This window comes from Cervus elaphus, chromosome 5, assembly GCF_910594005.1.
Source record: "Cervus elaphus chromosome 5, mCerEla1.1, whole genome shotgun sequence".
In the NCBI taxonomy this organism is placed as follows: Eukaryota; Metazoa; Chordata; class Mammalia; order Artiodactyla; family Cervidae; genus Cervus; species Cervus elaphus.
Genome location: NC_057819.1, coordinates 127,022,665 through 127,040,216, shown reverse-complemented (window position 1 = coordinate 127,040,216; position 17,552 = coordinate 127,022,665). Strand labels below are relative to the sequence as shown.

Below are 17,552 nucleotides of genomic sequence, written 5' to 3'. Positions count from 1 at the left end.
AACTTGGCGACTGAACAACGGCAACAACAGCTGGTTTACAATCCTGTGTTAGTTTCAAGTGTATAGCACAGAGATTTGTTTTTGTGAGTTTTTTTCTTGGTACATTATATTTATTATAGGTTATTATAAGATACTGGGTATAATAATTAATTCCCTGTGCTTAGACACTTTTGGGACGTGTCTGAGGGATGTGCCTGGTGGAATCCAAGAACACACGTCCTTTGCTTCCATTGCCTCCTCTGGAAACAGGAGTAGCAAACAACATACCTGCTCCCCACGGGGGGCAGGGAATTCCTGCACCTTTGCGGGTGGGGAGCCAGGCTTCGGGGGAGAACAGGCACTGCTGAGACAGGTCCTGCTCTGACTCAGCTTCCGTTCAGTGAAGCACAGGAACAGATAGTTACTCGCGTGTGTGCATGTGCGCACACACACACACACAGATCAGGCGGTGCCATGTGCCACACAGAAAATCAAGGCACTACTGGGCGATGTATGCGGGAGTGACTGGAAGTGGGAGGTGAGCGTGAGTGAGTTATTTTAAGTGGGTGATCAAGAAAGGCCATTCCAAGGTGACATGTGACCAGAGATCTGAATGTAATAAGGGAGGGACCTTGCCAAGCAGACAAGAAAGCTGTCCCCAAGACCCAGTGGCGTGTGCCTGGAGTGTTCAATGACCAGCAGAGGCTGTGACAGCCACAGTGAGCAGGAGGCAAGGCTGGGTGTCTCGGGCCTCGGAGAAAGCACCAGGGAAGGACCCGAGCGTCCACCCTGAGCAAGGCGGGGAGGCTCCTGCAGGCCTCTGCAGTGGGGCGCACTGGGAGAATCACCTGGGGATTGGGCAGAGAAGATGCCGCAGAGCAGGCAGCCCAGAGGTTCTCAACTGTGCAGCTGTGCCCCCAGGGGACACGTGTGATATCTGGAGACATCTGGTTGTCACAGCTGGGGGAAGGGGCTCCTGGTGGGTGGAGGCCAGGGATGCCGTGAAACACCCAACAAACCACAGGACAGCCCATGACAGAAGGATCAGCCCAAAGCATCATCGGTGCGGAGGTGGAGGCACCCTCAGGCTGCTCCCAGGAGAGCCCGGTGGTGTGGACCCCGGGGGTGGGTTAAGGGATAGCCCTCCCTGCTTCCTGAGATCAGAACTAATGGGGTGCTTCAAGTTGGAAAGTGATGTGGTGGCACAGGAGAGAGTGGGGACCCCGTGGGGGGAGGACGACCTGGCAGGGAGGCTGCGCACATCCGTTCCGCCCCTTTCTGGGCTCCCAGGGGCTCTGCCCCTTGCCCCCGGGGCTGCCCAAGGCGCACACGGCTCCCCTGCGCTGCAGCTCTGGGCACTGACGGTGCTGCAGCTCAGGGTCTAGACCCTCAATCACAACACTGCTCCCGGCTGACCTGGAAGAACCTAAATCACGGCATAAAAATGTTCTAAGGAGAGAGAAAGACAAACTAAGGCTGATCAACTGGCTGAAAACACAAGGAAGCTGAAACAAGATGCTCCTTTCCAGTGGATCTGAACATCACATCCTGTAGGACTGGGTGGCCCTAGGGGCTGGCATGCTCAGTGGGGGCCAAGCACGTGCCTGAGGGATAAAAGGGGCCTTCGCGCCTGGTCCCTAAGGCCAGCACCCACTAACGGGGCCCCTAGCGTGAGAGGGGAAGCAGTAGGAAGTCAGACAACAGGCAGAGAAGGGCCCTGAAAGGAGCCTGAACATCTGTGTTGAGGCTGGAAGCCGCCCACCCACCACTGTCCTGTCAAACTCTGGAGGCCAAAACACGGGGGAGGAGAGGCGTGTGTCCTTCAGAGCGAGAGCAAGAGAACCATGCAGGCTTCTCCAGGGGTTAGTGATGTGGGCTGCACCAGATCCTCAACTGATAATGGGAGTGGCTTCGAACTCGGGGCTCAAAGACCAGCTGTCTGTCAGCCCCCCACAGAGCCCCTGGCGAGTGAGTGGAAGACGTGGAAGACGGCATGTGTGTTGGGGGGGATGGGCCCACTGTGACCCCGATTTGGGCTGTGGTTGGTGGACTGGGTCAGGCCCTTCCTGGGGTGGGGTGGGGGTGCAGGGAAGTGGCAGGTCCAGCAGACACACTCGGGCGATGAGGCTGTTTACCTAGGTCAGGACTCAAAGAACGATTCCTCAAAGAAATATGATGAGGTCAGACCAGTGCTGGAAATTTCTAAAGGTCTGCTATTCCCAAGGGGTAAAAACAATCCGAGAAACACGATCCCTCCTGCCCCTCGAGCCAGCACAGTGGTCACTGCAGGGTGAGGTGGGGGGACTTCGGGTCCCCTAACCAGCCCCCCTCACTCTCTCAGTCAAGGCCGCAGAGGCTGCAGTGGGTCCCAGTCCTGCTGCCCTTGGGCCCACTTGGCTGAGAACCCGGGCTCACTGCAGAGGCTGCCCCGTGCGCTGCAGAGCGAGACGGGGGCGGGGGCACACTGGCCACCAGCTGAGATGCCCAGCTCAGTTTGGGAGGTGAGACTGGAGGAAACTACTCAACAGGAACTTCACTAAACCTAGGACTAAGGTAACTGAAACTCTTCTTAGTGTTCCTACGGAGCCAAGGCTTGCTAAGATTACAAAATGTGAAACAAGGAATGTACACACTCTTTTAAGGATGTAGAAAGATCTGGTGCAGAGATGGGTGGGGAAAGGAGAAGGGCAGGCCCAGGGATACAGACTCCCTCCTTCCAATACGAATGCAATCTGGAGGCCAGAGAAGCTGTGCTGGCAGACTGGCAGGTTTACCCCTCGGTGCACAATTATGAAAAAGCCTTGGGAATGGATACTCCCTACAGCAGAGATTTTTTTTCTTTTTGCCATGCAGTTTCGCCTGTGCGATCCCCATTCCCCACCCAGGCCCTCGGCACTGAAAGTGGGGAGTCCTAACCACTGGACCGCCAGGGAATTCCTGAGCAACACTGTTTCCAACTGAGGGTTCCGGCCGGCTAGTGGGTTATGAAATCAATTTAGTGGGTCATGGCCAACACTGGGCTCATCACATACAGGAAGGGTGAATACTGTCTTGAGGAAACTTTTTCAGTTGCATAAACAACATACATGAGCCCTGGGTCACGACATAAAAGGTGTAGTCAGTGGTGGGTCACTTTCAAGGTGTCTATGAGTCCCCACCCTACCCAGCTGCCCTGCGGATCCTCTCTGGCTGGGTCCTTTCTGGCTTGGGTTTCAGCCAGTTCTATCAAGTGGAGGGACACATCTCTAGTTAGAAGCTGGTCCAGAGCCAGAACCAAGCAAATGATCAAAAATCCTAGGATCCAAATGTTTACACGTAGACACTGTGGGGCTGGGGAAACTCTTAACTCTTTCTGACCTTACTTAAAATGTCAGGCTTACTTAAAATGCTGGCTTTCAGAACAGTCCCACTGGGAGTGGCAGGAAACGGTACTAACTATGGGCGGGAGCCGGGCTCCTCTGCCAGCTTTCAGTTCTGAATGCATCTGGGGACCTGACTGGCCAGTGAGCCTAGTGAATGCCAGAGTAATGACGTTCTCACAGCAGTTGACCATCATGTGACTGAAAGTCCCTAAAAATCCAGCCATCAGCAAGCTGCCCACCTGAGGATCGAAGGTCTCACTGGCAAACACAAATGGCCAGAGGGCCTCACGTGCCTGCGGGAGAAGAGCTGGAAACGGCTGGGCAGTGGGAGAACAGACCAACGCTGCTGCCCCTCGCTGGAAAATTCTGTCAATCACATGCTACAGAAACCACTCAGCAGAAGCTCCGCTGAATCCAAATACTGAGGTCAATCAATTCAATAGTTTTTTAGTGTTTTCTACAGATTTCAGAACGAGACAAGAGTACAAATACGAAGGTATGTGTCCCAGCTTTACAGAAGTTACATTTAGTTGGAGGGAGACAAATGAAAATATCTGAAAACACTAAAACTTCTGTTGCCAAAGGGCAGGTGGGGGAGGTGGGAAGGGCCAGGCTGCAGAGGAAATGTCCATCAGAGATGTAGGCAAGGGTTACCACCGCCCCCGCCACACTCACACCCTTCCAGATGAAAGCTGTGCTGGCCAGGCCTCTCACTCCCACCCCCCGGGTGGTGGCCCTGTCCCCAGGGTCCCCCTTGCTCTGATGTACACCACAGACCAGAAGCCTGCAATCAGGGCCAGGCAACGCAGCATGACTGCATCACCGCCTGGAAACTGCAGCTGAGGCCTGCCAGCGTGCGGAGATGGCCCAAGGCTCAGCGTGCCCAAGGGGACAGACAAAGGGGACCGAGTCCAGCTGCCTGCTAAGTGACGGGGAAGGACCGGAGAGCTGGGCCTGGCAGCAGACCGGCTGAGGCCCGGGCAGCAGAGTCGTGTCTCTGCAGATGCTGCAGCGTTCGGGGGGAGGGCAGCGCCGGCCTTCAAGAACTCAGCACTGCACCCAGTGTCTTGGCCCCAGCCTGACCAGCCTGGCTCCAAAAAGGACAAAAGAGCCCAGGACTGCTGGATTCCGAAGGAGGGTATGAGATGGGACGCTTCAGAGTGAAAAGAACTCCCTCCTCAAGAGGTAAAGAAGTCAACAGCATGGTTTCAGGCCTGTCCTCATGGCTGGGCTGCTGGGCATCCCTGAGGAGGCCGAGAGCAGGCCCAGAGAGGGCTCAGCGCTGCTCTCCAGACCCCTCCCTCACCCCCACGTGTCTGATGTCAGCTTAGGTCGCAGAACGATGACCCAGGTTGGGAACCCTGTGGGCAGACCTTCACGGAGCTCACACTGTGTGGGGACAAGCCCTGCGTGTAGAGGTCAGAGGTACTGCTGTGGTCTCTCTCACCCCGCAGAGCAGGCTGGCGGCTTGGAGAGGTGAGGGGCCTTCCCAGACCACCGGCGCCAGGACTCCAGGGCCCTGGATCTGCTATCTCCTTCCTCATTTGGCGGGCGCGGCCCTCCTCGTGGCCCCTGAGGCATCTTCCTGGATCTCACTGGAAATGCAGGCTCGGAGGCCCGCGCCAGCCCGGCCACCTTAGAGTCCACTGGTTGACAAGGTCTCCGGGTGACCCAGGGGCACGTCACCTTGTCCCCACGTAACAGCGGCTCAACAGAAGGGCCTGGGGGTGGAAGGAGGGGCCCAGCACAGGCTCCCTGCCCAGTCGGTCCCCCGCATGGTAATCTGAAAGCAGGCATTCGGAGAAGGCTCCTAAAGCGATTTTGATACATAGCCCCAAATCCTGGCTCTTCTGACTGGCATTTTAAAGGCAGCAAGAGAGGAGGAGAAACAGCTGAAAGGGCCTGTGTCTGAGTCCAGCGGGGCAGGCCGAGCCCACCCTCAAGTGTCAGGGACCCCATGTGGAGGAAGCACAGCCTCCCGGGCCGCACACCGACCTCTGCGTGTGCCTCAGACACCTGCTGTCACTATTTCAAGGCGTGGAAGGGATACCCACCCTGGGGCACTGGGTGTCACTCAGGCACCAACTGGCCTGACAACCCTGGCAGAGACTGAATGGCTCCTGGGGGCTGCTATCAACCTCCTGGTTTGATTTTTAAGTCCTAAAACCCTGACTGACCTCAAAAAAACAGACTTCCTGGGGCGGGGAGAAGTGTCCCTCCAGCCCCGTCGGCATAGGGAGGCGAGGTTGTGGCTGCCCACGCCGAGAGCCAGGGCCTCGGAGGCCACGGCATGGCTGGGCCTCGGAGGCCACGGCATGGCTACGCCCCGGCTGCAGGGATGAGTAAGACCCGTCACCTCCCCGGGCGTCCCCCGGGACAGGCAGCCCCCGGGACAGGCAGCCCCTTCCGACTCCAGAGCTCGTCCCCTCAGTGCCTCCGGGAGCCCTGGGGTCTACCTGCCCAGCGCCTGCCCTTGCTGAGGGGCCAGGTGGGGAGTCCATCGGGAATATGTACCCCCAAAGACCTCCGGCCCAAGAAGGCCCTGTGACGGGAGGGAGTGCCGGGGCAGAGCCTGGACCGCGCCCCTGAAGGTTTCTCCCCAGGAACTCAGACCTCAGCTGGAGGAAACAAATATGTGAAATTAACACCCATGAAGACAGAAATGAGACGCAGAAATTAACATACAGGTGCATTTTGATTTAGAGGGTGTTTCTAAAAGGTCTTGTATAAACGGAAAGGATTTCAGTATCAGGGAGCTCTTTCAAAGAAAATCCCAGGAAATCTTGGAGTCTGCCAGTTACCACCTTCTTGTTTATATGGTCACAATTCTCCTCCTCTTTTAATGACAGCAGACACACCCACCTCCAGGGCCAAGAGTGATGCGGACCAAGGGGATGCGGCCAAGAGTGAATCAGAGTGTGTGGGAGATGGAGCGCTCAGCTGGTGGCCCAGCGGCGCTGAGGTGCCTACCCCGGGAGAGGTGAGATCCAGGGACCCAGTGTGGAGGAGACAGCACCCAGTGTGGGACAGGGGTCAGTGCAGGCCAGGAGTTAGCGCGGACGCTCTCAGGCCCCAGGGAGCCGGGGGTGGTGGGGGCAGGGGAAGGAGTGCTCATGGCCCGATCAGGAGCAAGGGCCTGGAGACGGCGTGCAGGGGGTGGTCCCAGAGCTGGCACTCATAGAGTGAGCCTCGCCCCCGGCCCCCACCAGGACCAGGACAGCCTTGGAGCCTCATGGAGCCCCTGTGCTGTCGGAGGAGAAGGGGTGACCAGTGAGCAGACGCCAGCACACGAGACCCTGGCCTGATTTTCTTTTCTGTCTGACTAAGCATGAAACTTCCTTCCTCCGAGCTCCTCTAGGTCTCACACGGGAAGAAGGACGTCTCAGCTGGAATTCATATTGTCACAGGTCTGAAGGAGGACACGGTTTTGAGAGTGAGGGATTCAAAATGTATCTCCACTACTGGACACCCACCTCCAGACGCCAAACCCTAAAATCAGCAACAGCAAGGCAGTGTTTCGGCTGAACACCCACCACTGTGTTTGATCTCTGAAGGGCAACTGGTGGAAACGAACCAATGGCCCCATAAAAACACAGTGGAGAAGTCTAGATATATTTAACCCAGCAGTGTTGAAATAGCAAAAGATTATGAAGAAAAACGGACGCCACCTCGGCAGGTCCCTCGGGAGGAGGACTAGGTTTTAAAGCAACTATCAGAATCCTCAGAGCTCTTTCAAAAACACTGATTCCTGATATATATATAAAACCCCAAACCCACTGAATGAATCCCTAGGTGAAACCAGCAATCTATTTCTTAATGTTCCCTGGGCAAGTCTGATTACCAGCCTGGTTAAAATAGCTCTACTTTCAACCAGTATGTTTCTCTTTCTTCTAAAACAAAAGAGGGCCCTGACTACCCAGGGACATTTGTTTTTAATTTTTTTTTTTTTGGCTGCACACCAAGGATCTTAGTTCCCTGACCAGAGATCGAAACCCTGTCCCCTGTAGTTAACCACTGAACCATCAAGGAGGTCCCCGTTATTAATTTTTTTTTTAATTTCAAGATAAAAAACCTGGGGGATCAAGATGCAAAAGTGAGGTGGATTACAATAACTAGCAAAGCAAAGTGAGGCTGAGCTCACACCCGCCCCCCAAGTATCCCTGACGCCCTCCAGCGGGTCAGCCCTTGAGCACACACAGGCACCAGGTTCTCTAAATGACGAGGCCCCAACTCTGACCTCTGTTCAGGTGGTCCAGACCCTGGCCTCCATCAGCTTCCAGACAGATGCCAAGAACAAAGCCCCAGACCCTGGGGGCCAAGAGCCCTAGGACCTGACCCAGGCCGGCTGCTGCCTAGATGGCAAAGGGCGGAACCTGCTAGCACGAGTCCCTGGACACCTGGGGGACTCGGTTTTCCCACGGTGGAGACCTCCAGGCAGGAAGGCAGGTCCGGGCCCCACACTGCGGCCACAAGAACCGCGGGGATTTTAGAGCCGGCTGACCGAATGGGTGGGAGCTGGTCCATCGAATTCGGCTCTCCTTGCGGGTAAGAACCCCGAGTCTGAGAAAGAACCACCCTGGCAGGAGGCCCAGTCTCTGCCTGGTCCAGTCCTCAGGGACGACCACCGGGACCCCGCCTCCCAGACGCTCCTGCTCCCTCTTCACCTCCCCCCTTTCAAACCCGCAGAAAAGTGACATCACCTTCAAGATGACGTCATCGCTGGCCGGCAGAGCGCTGGGCCTGTTCCCGCAGTGGCAGGCTGGGGACGCTCCCCCCAGGAGAGCCACGGCTCCTGCGGTCCATGCTCCCAAACGCTGAGAATTGTTGCTCATCAACAGCCACACTCCGTGCGAAATGCATCCTACCTTCCACAGCAGACTCAGACTGACAGGGATCCACTCTGCATTGCTATTTTTAAAAATGCAAATATGGGAGGAAAAGGCAGTAAAAATAACACACCAGAGCCCTGGTCCAAGGCCGAGTCTTTCCTCCGGGGCCAGGTTCTCACTGAGGTGAGGTGGGCTGGGCTGGGCGGTGGGGGTGGTGCAGGGTGGCTGACCTCCTGGGCAGTTTTGTCTTTACTATCCGTGAGGGCTCTGTGCCCCCATCCCACTCACGCCCTGAGCCACCCCGTGGGCAGTTAAGGGGGATCCACATCAGGGGGCCAGGAGCTTCCAGGACTCTCCCCGGAATAACTGTGGTCCTCTGCTTTCCTCAATTCCAAAACTCCATCTTTCCAACACAAACTGGGTGAGGGGCTGCAAACATGTTCTCTCCCCACCCCCTGCCCAGGAAGCAAGAGCTTTGGCCAAGGCACAGAAAGGCAAGGAGGAAGCGAGGAGGCCCCCCCTGGGATGGAAAGCGAGCCAGGGCCTCACATCACTGAGCGACGGTCCCACAGCCAGCTGCTCCCAAAGTGCTGACGGCCTTCTGAACTGGCCTGAGGCCCTCGGTCCATGGCACAGCCACCCAGAGCCCCACAGACAGGCTGGCCCCGCCACGGAGCAGCTGACTGGCCTCACTGCTCACCCGCGCCCACCTCGACAGTCCTTTCTCAGCCACCCCATGTCACCAGAATTAGACCAGGGGCGGATGGGGTAGCCTGCCCTCTGAGCAAAGATTTCTAACAGAACAAATGCTTAATGAGCAGCCGGCTTGAGCTGAGCGTGTGGTAACTGGCGTGGCCGCAAACAAGGAAAGGACTCGCCACCCACTGGAGCGAGGTGAGGAGGAAACACCTGCAGGCACCAGAGACCCAGCTGGGTCCTGCAAGCTCACAACTCCTCCAAAGACAGAAAGGCCAGAGTCATCGTCATTTGAGCCCTCAGGGCACAGAAGGTGACTATTTTCTGTTCTCTGAAGGACGGTAGCAATCAGCATCGATTAACACATTTTGGTGTATGCCCTGGGGTGTCAGCACCCCTGCTTGAGAAGGGCTGGAACCTGCCGGGGATACACGGTATATACCTTTTACAAGAAACATTTCAGCCTTGCTCTCTCCCCAACCTGCATGCATGCTAAGCTGCTCAGGCGTGTCCAACTCTTTGCCCTCCCATGGATTGTACCCTGCCAGGCTCTTCTCTTCTATGGGATTTCCCAGGCAAGAATACCAGAGTGGGTTGCCATTTCCATCTCCAGAGGATCCTGCTGACCCAGGGATCAAACCTGCATCTCCTGCATTGGCAGGTGGATTCTTCACCACTGTGCCACCAGGGAAGCCCCTCCCTCCGACTGGGGCTGTCCTTCTCTCTCTTAATCCCCGGGGCCTCCGCACTGGCCAACAGGCTGCGGACCGGAAGTGTGAATAACCAGAAGATGACTCCAGGCTGGCATCTGAAGAATCCTTCCCACCTCTCACAGGCTGCATCCAGGACCCCCCATCAATCTGAGTGGAGGAAGATGGGGATAAGCGCTCTGCCACAATCCTTTCAAGGTCCAACTGAGTCACATGAGGGTGACAGCAGGCGGCAGGCCTGTGACGGTTCTGAGACGGAGGCCAGGACACGAGTGGCATGTGGCGAGTAATGGAAATGGCAGCTCTCTTGCCCACCCCTGCTTATGCTTTGCCAGCAATTGCAGGGCTTACTTCACCGGTCAGTCTGAGCTGCCCTGAAACGGGAGGGGAAGTGCAGAGCTATGCAGTGAACCGTGCCGGGAGAGGCGGCGACGGGGCACCCAGCGTGAACCCCGCTTTCCTCGGGCCTGGGCTCCAGACCCACCCCTCCTCTCCCAGCGGCTCGGCAGGGACAGAGCCCGCCTTGCAGAAGCCTGGGTTGGCTTCCCTTGACATCTATCACAGGCTGCTCACGCGACCGTGGACCATCCATCCATCTATCCACACACTCCCGCGACAATCTGCACACCTACAAGGATGCCAGACGCTGTGTGTGCCTGGTGCTAACGAAACATCAGGCCGGGAGGAGCCAAGAGGAGGCGGGGGCACGGAAGTGCAACGAGCAGTCACACATGAGGCACCGCCACGGTGACAGTCACGGCTGTTACACGTGCCCAGACAGCTGACTCGTCTTTGCTCGGGCGTCACCCTATCAGGAAGACCTTCTCTGACTGCCCTGCTTCCTTCTCCCACAGCACCTGCCCTGCCCTGGAAGCAGACAGCTTTGGCCGTGGGGAAACCTGTGGGACCTGGGCCGGGGATAGAGGCAGTGTTCAGCTGCACCCCCAGCCACTGGCCCCCCAGGAAGCAGGCAGTGGAGGGTGGCAGCTCCTTCGGGAACTAGGCTGGAAGGAGGGGCTGCGGGCTGGGGAAGGGCCTCTCTTTAAGACTTCAAAGACAGGTCTGAGGCTCTCAAGAGTGCGGCCTGCGAGGTAACCAGGGCGGCGCCTCCGATCTGGCCCCCTCCATGAGGCTGGCGTCCCACAGGCCAGCTGAGTCTGCCAGCTGAGCCTTGTGCCGGCTTGGGCAGGCTGCAGGGCTCGGCTTCAGCCTCATAAATGTTGTGTGTGCCCAGCGAGAGACCCTCTGCTGGCCGCCACCTCTGAACATCTGAGTTTCTGCTCCAACTACAACAGCCGCTGCTCAAGGGCAGGGTCCCGTCACACGTGGACTGTGGTCCTCGGCCTGGCCCAGGGGTCAGCCCTCTACCCCGCCCCCGGGGGGCCCCGTCTAACAGGACGGCTCTGGGAGAGGGCTCCTGTCCCTCTCCCTCCTGCAGATTCCAGCCCGCCTCTCCAATGCCTGCCTGGGTGGGATCTCGTGGTCTGGATCCCAGGACACCCCCTGGTCTAGGTGCAGCACACTTCCCACCAGCTTCTGGAGAAGGCCCGCGGGAGCACGTGTCTCCAGTCCTCGCAGGCCCGGGCAGAAGCACTTGCCAGGTGACTGGCTGGTTGAGACGCTCCCACAGAGTGTAGAGGGCTCTGCTCATCCAAACTGAGGGACTCCGTGTTACCTGGCGCTGTTGCTCTGATTATATTCTCTGTGATCCGTGTGGATGTCCTTCCGTCACCTGTAGCGTTTTCTGTCTACTGCACTTTTTCTTTTCTCTTTTTTCCAGTGAAATGACCTAGTTTTTATAATTCCGAACATTCTCCCTCTATTGGTTTGAAAGCTATTGATCCTATTTCTACCATGAACGTTTTAACGTGTCCGACTGACTCAGAAAGTCTAGAGGAAACCAGTCACCCTCCCACTCTTCCCTAACAGTTCAAAGACCTTCAGGTTCACTCCCATGACCCTCTCCCCATTTCCACTGACCGCCTGTCAGGATTTTAGTTTCCAACTCTCCTCAAATCAGTAATGACTGCTGTTTTACTCGCTGACCATGATCCAGCTCTACCACAAGTTTCTGCTGTCTCTGCATACCATTCTCTGTGTCTCTGTCCTGGGTTTAGTTTCCTTCTTCCTCAAGTCCAGTGAGAGTCTGTGAGTGAATAAACTTGGGTTTCTATTTCTGTGAAAATGCTTATATATTTTTAACTGGAGGATGGTTGCGTTACAATATTGTGTTGGTTTCTGCCATACACCAAGATGCATCGGCCATAGGCATACACATGTCCCCTCTCTCCTGAACCTCCCCCTCCCACCACAATGCCTGTATTCTGTTCTCGCGATAGAATGGCATCCTGGTCTTATCGTCCTCGTGAAGATTATCTTCTACCATGGTCTGACCTCCCTATTACTATGTAGACACTTGCTGAGTTTCACTGTTGAGCCTTGGGAGCGATCTCTGTTTTCCTCTCAAGCTGTTTTTAAGATGTGCCCGAGCCCCGTGGGAACTCCATCAGAGCTGGCCTGGGCCCTCCTCGCGTCCTCCCCTCTGCACCAACTCCCTGGATCTCTGTGCTAACTCTACTTAACTTCTTCAGATCTCTTTTCTGGCTCATACATGATTCTCTCCTGGGGCGCGTCTATTTTGCCATTTAACATCTCTGTTGGGTTTTATATGCAACAGCTAGAGTTTTTATCGTAGAGATTTTACGTGGTTCCTTAAATAAAAAAACAAAAAAAAACCCAGCCTCTTTAAAATGTACTGTATCCTATTCTTTTCTTGATTTCTAATCTTTCTTTTAGCCCTTTGATCACCTTAAACATTATATTACGATCTCTTCTATCAACTGAAGTTGTAAAATGTTGGAAATCCTCCTGTTTGTTGTGACACCTGACTCTTGCTTATGATTTCTGTATGTTTAATAATTTATTGGCATGAGCTGGTAATTTGTGGAAATCATAGGATTCCAGGTGGCCTGAGTTGTGCAAGGGTCATTCTACAAACTTTTTGCTTTTCTTTCTGCAAGTAGCTCCAGGAGTATCACCAGTCTGGTGCTGGCTTGGGGATTCCTGAAACACGTAGGGATTATAAACACAGACCTCAAACTCAGATGTTTCGATTGCTCACAGGAGACTTCCCTCAGTGCCTGAGTGCAGGACAATGATAAACTTCCTCATCATTTCTCGGGCTCCATGGGGGAGATTTTCTCATGTCTGTTTTTTCCCCTTTTACCAGTTAATAGCCCTTTAATGGGGATTTCTATTTCAATTCTATACATTTTTAAAAGAATCCAAAGTTATATTATTGTTGGGCCTGTTTCAGGGCCCAGTAAACATCCCTGGGGCTTTCCTGATGGCTCAGTGGGTAAAGAATCTGCCTGCAATGCAGGAGACACAGGCGATGTGGGTTCAATCTCTGGGTAAGGAAGGTCCCCTGGAGTAGGAATTGCCGATGAAGGTCCCTTCAGTCAAAGCTATGGCTTTTCCAGTAGTCATGTATAGATGTGAAAGTTGGATGATAAAGAAAGCTGAGCACCGAAGATATTGATGCTTTTGAACTGTGGTGTTGGAGAAGACTTGAGAGTCCCTTGGACTGCAAGGAGATCAAACCAGTCAATCCTAAAGGAAATCAACCCTGAATATTCATTGGAAGGAGTGATGCTGAAGCTCCAGTATTTTGGCCACCTGATGCGAAGAACTGAGTCACGGGAAAGGACCCTGACACTTGGGAAGACTGAAAGCAGAAGGGGACGACAGAGGATGAGATGGTCGGGTGGCATCACCGATTTGATGGACATGAGTTTGAGCAAGTTGGGAGTCGGTGATGGACGGGGAAGCCTGGTGTGCTGCAGTCCACGGGGTCGCAAAGAGTCAGACACTACTGAGAGCCTGAACTGACTGAGGAAATGGCAGCCCAATTCCAGTATTCCTGGCTGGAAAATTCCATGGACAGAGTAACCTGGCAGGTTACAGTCCATGGGGTCTCAGAGAGCCAGATACGGCTGAGGGACTGACTCACTCACACACACACACCCACCCCCAGAGCTGCCAGGACATCTGCAGGTTTGAGGCTCCCTCTTTGATTCAGTGTCTTGTTATTTAATTTCTTTCTCATGTGTTCAGTTATATTTAAAATCTCTGTTATATTTTACACCACACTTCTCTGTGACTGCAGGAGGAGTGGCTCTATCGTACCTCAGCCTCATCTACCACGTCAGACTGGAAACCCACTCCACTGCCTTCTGCCTTCCCATGAGGTTGAGAATCCGATGCATCTTCATTCCCAAACTTGCTCAGTGACTGATCGCTTTGGAAGCTTTATCCCCAGGGTTCTGGAATTACACGAATGTGCCAGTTAGGACTTTCCCATTCACCACCCTGGAACCTTGTGATCACCAATTCTGGAAACATTTCTTGTTTCTTTGATACATTTCTGCCCTTTGTTTTCCCTCTCTTTACAGATTGCCTAGATGTCTGATGGTCTATTTCCTGGGAGTCTTTGTCAACGCTTTTTTTCCTTCTAATGTTGTGTTTTTAATTTCTAAGAATTATTTCCTCTTCTGACTTTTATAGCATCCTCTTTCATTTCATTGACAAAATACTGACTCTTATTTCTCTGAGGCTATTCGCTATATGTTTTGAGGGTTTTTCTGTTTGCAGTTATCAGCTGTTTCCTCTGATATATCTTTCTCTTTGCTTGTTCTGGCCTCTACCCTTTGTGCAGGGAACCTTAGGCAAACAGGCAGTGATCCTTGCTGTCCATTCCTATTTTTAAATGAGTCATCAGGGAATTCTTTGTGATGATGGAACAGGCCTGTACCTTGACCGCTATGGTGGTTACGTGAAGCTACATACACAAGCATCTGGGACATGTCAACTTCCTGGTTTTGATACTGGCCGTGGTTACGTACGATGTAACCACTGGGGCAAACTGGATGGACGGTGCAGGGGACCTGTCTGTACCATTTTTTGCAACTTCTTAGGAATCTACATTTATTTCAAAATAAAAAAATCTAAAACCTGAGGCAATAAAAAGATGATGGAAGCTTTGTGCACACAAGCAAGCCTCTGGACCCGTACTGATGGTATTAGCTTAAGCATCCAGCTTCTGCTTTGAGGGCCTACCAAACGCTAGCAACCACAGGTCTGACACTGTTTCTTCTTCCAGAGGGGAGTCCTCCAACCCTGAGCCCTGCCTGGCCTCGGGCTCTGGGATTTCCCCTCAACTGGACAGACTTCCCTGAATCCCCTCCTTTCAGGGTTTGGCTGCCCACTTTGCTCCACCTGAGGTGCCTTGTCCAGAGTGCCTGGTTTGAGGATTTCTCCAGAGCATCAGCCTCTGCTCTTGTGGGCAGAGGAGGTAAGTATTCTCTGGTTGGTACAAGCAGACGGGTAACTCGGGGAGCTTCGTTTCCTCCCACGGAGACTCTCAGCGAACTGCCCCGTCTTCAGGCTCAGACGTAGTCCCGGCACTGAGGACCCCAGGCTTCCATACTGCCCCTGGGCAGGTCTCTGCGGCACGAACATTTCGGTCCTGCTCTGCCGCCTTCTACTGTCCATCTTCCACAGCTTGAAGCCTCCTGTCTTACGTCTTCTCTCCTATTCTTGGTCCTCGTGGGTTTAGACATTTTAAAAATTCTTTTACTGTCATTTTAGAAGGGTTTCTGGAGGAAGTGGAGATAAATTAATATGTTCAATCACCCGTGTTAACCCAAGCATACCATGTCAACCAGAGCTCCTTAACCTGAATTCTGCAAAGCATTTACACACAACCACAGCCCTAAAGGGCTTCCTTGGTGGCTCAGATGGTAAAGAATCTGCCTGCGATGGGGGAGAGCCAGGGTTGATCCCTGGGCTGAGAAGATCTCCTGGAAAAGGGAATGGCTACTCACTCCAGTATTATTGCCAGGAGAATTTCATGGACAGAGGAGCCTGGCAGGCTACATACAGTCCATGGGGTCTCAAAAGTCGGACACAACTGAGCGACTAACACTTTCACTTTTATAGTTCTAAAGAAATCAACCCTGAATATTCATTGGAAGGACTGATGCTGAAGTTGAAGCTCCAATACTTTGGCCACCTGATGCCAAGAACTGACTCACTGGAAAAGATCCTGATGCTAGAAAAGACTGAAGGCAGGAGAAGAGGGTGGCAGAGGATGAGATGGTTAGATGGGATCACTGACTCAACGGACACGAGCTTGAGAAAACTCCAGGAGAGAGTGAAGGACAGGGAAACCTGGCCTGCTGCAGTTCGTGGGGTCAGAGAGAGTCGGACATGCCTTAGAGACTGAACAACGACAACGACAATGGGACGTATGTGAAGATGGAGAGATGGTAACGTGTCAACAAAAACAAGAAATCACAAACTCAAATTAGAAATCTTCAGTTTCAACACTCATCTCCAAGTATGTGCACACTACCTACTAGACACCAGGGCATTTCTGATGGGCTCTTCCAGTACTGGCAACTCCAAGATTCGGAATGGGGGGACAGGAAGAGAAAGCACAACTCCACTTGAAACTCCCTCGGTGCTCTGAAAGGGCCACCTGTCTGCTCCTACAAACGGCATTTGTTTCAAATGTCAAAGAAACTTTAAATTCCACAGATGGCTGTGATTTCCAATCAGAACTGATCCAGGACAAAGCTGGGCTCTGGGAGGGAGGGACTTGCAGTCATTGTCAGGCAACAGGCGCGGGCAATCAACACTTCACACACTTACAAAATGAAATCAGACTCTTACATGCTAACCTCAGAACAACCACTGAGAAAGTCGCAGGGCATAAATAGCAGCACATGTGCCCCTCGGCAGCCAGCCATGCTGCTTGAGGAGGGAGGATCTGTGAAGCGGCGGCAGCCAAGACACACTCGGAAAGCCCAGGGCCTGCAGACAAAGCCCCATGTCACACACAGGCCTCCTTGCACCATCTAGGCATGGCCACCTGCCAAATGGCTCCAGAAACCACGAAGACCAAAGTGCATTCATGCCAAGCAACAAGCACTGCATCACCAGTCGCTATTGTTTATTCGCTCAGTTGTGTCCGACTCTTTGCGACCCCATGGACTGTAGCCCGCCAGGCTCCTCTGTCCATGGAATTCTCCAGGCAAGAATACCGGAGTGGGCTGCCATTTCCTTCTCCAGGAAGGAGATCTTCCCGATGCAGCGATCAAACCTGCGTCTCCTGCATTGGCAGATGGATTCTTTACCTGGAGAACCCCGTCTCATCACCTACCGCATAAGAAATATTACAATCTGTACTACGAGAGAGTCAAGGGGAAAAAAAAGACAGTATAGTCTATGCCTTTGAAAACCTTCAATTGTAAATGGCATACTATGCCTATTTCAAGCGACTGGAACATATGTGAAAGGCTGCCCTGCTGCCCAAGAAGCCCCATTCAACAACCTCATTCTCATTCTAGAGTCATTGTGGAGCACCAGAGGTACAACAATCAGAACTCTGTTCTTAGAAAGATGTAGAACCTAAAGATCTTTCAGTTTACTAAGGGTCTCAAATCCCCTAAAGCTATTTAAACAGGAAAGGAAGCTAGATCCCAGTGTAAAGCAAGACACCTGGCCCAGACCCCAGAGACACAGACAGGGCACCTACCACAGGAGGGGGCCCGCCTGCCAGGGTCTAAAGGACAGACCAGACCCAAATGCAGGGTCTCAGAGGCAAGTCAGCACATCGCCCGAGCTAACAACCGGGCAAACGATGTATCTCAATAGACATGTCTCCCAAGAAAATACATGATGAAAAGACACTCAGCATCATGAGTCACAATGCACATGGCATCATAATGTGACACCACTGCATACCCGCTAGGATGGCCACCACCCAGAGACTGGTACCAACAAGCCAGCAGGGGAGCCCACAGCGGACGACCGCCCGGCCAGAAACAGGAATGAAGCCCTGTTCTGTGCTGTCACCAGGTGGCCCCCTGGTAAAGAATCTGCCTCCCAATGCAGGAGACGTGGGTTTGATC

General features: G+C 53.7%; 1 protein-coding gene across 3 annotated transcripts in view; it reads right to left on the bottom strand.

The window, feature by feature from the left end:
* UBE2O (ubiquitin conjugating enzyme E2 O) overlaps positions 1 to 17,552 on the bottom strand; it is a 49,438-nt gene that overhangs the window by 15,759 nt on the left and 16,127 nt on the right. Inside the window, exon 1 of one of the 3 annotated variants that reach the window (XM_043905439.1) lies at positions 8,042 to 8,878. The exons of the other annotated variants lie outside the window; for them this stretch is intronic. Within the exon in view, the coding sequence (XP_043761374.1) occupies positions 8,042 to 8,173 (132 nt within the window). The 5' untranslated portion in view covers positions 8,174 to 8,878. Of the gene's footprint in view, positions 1 to 8,041; positions 8,879 to 17,552 lie in introns of those variants that run through there. 3 annotated transcript variants of the gene reach the window in all.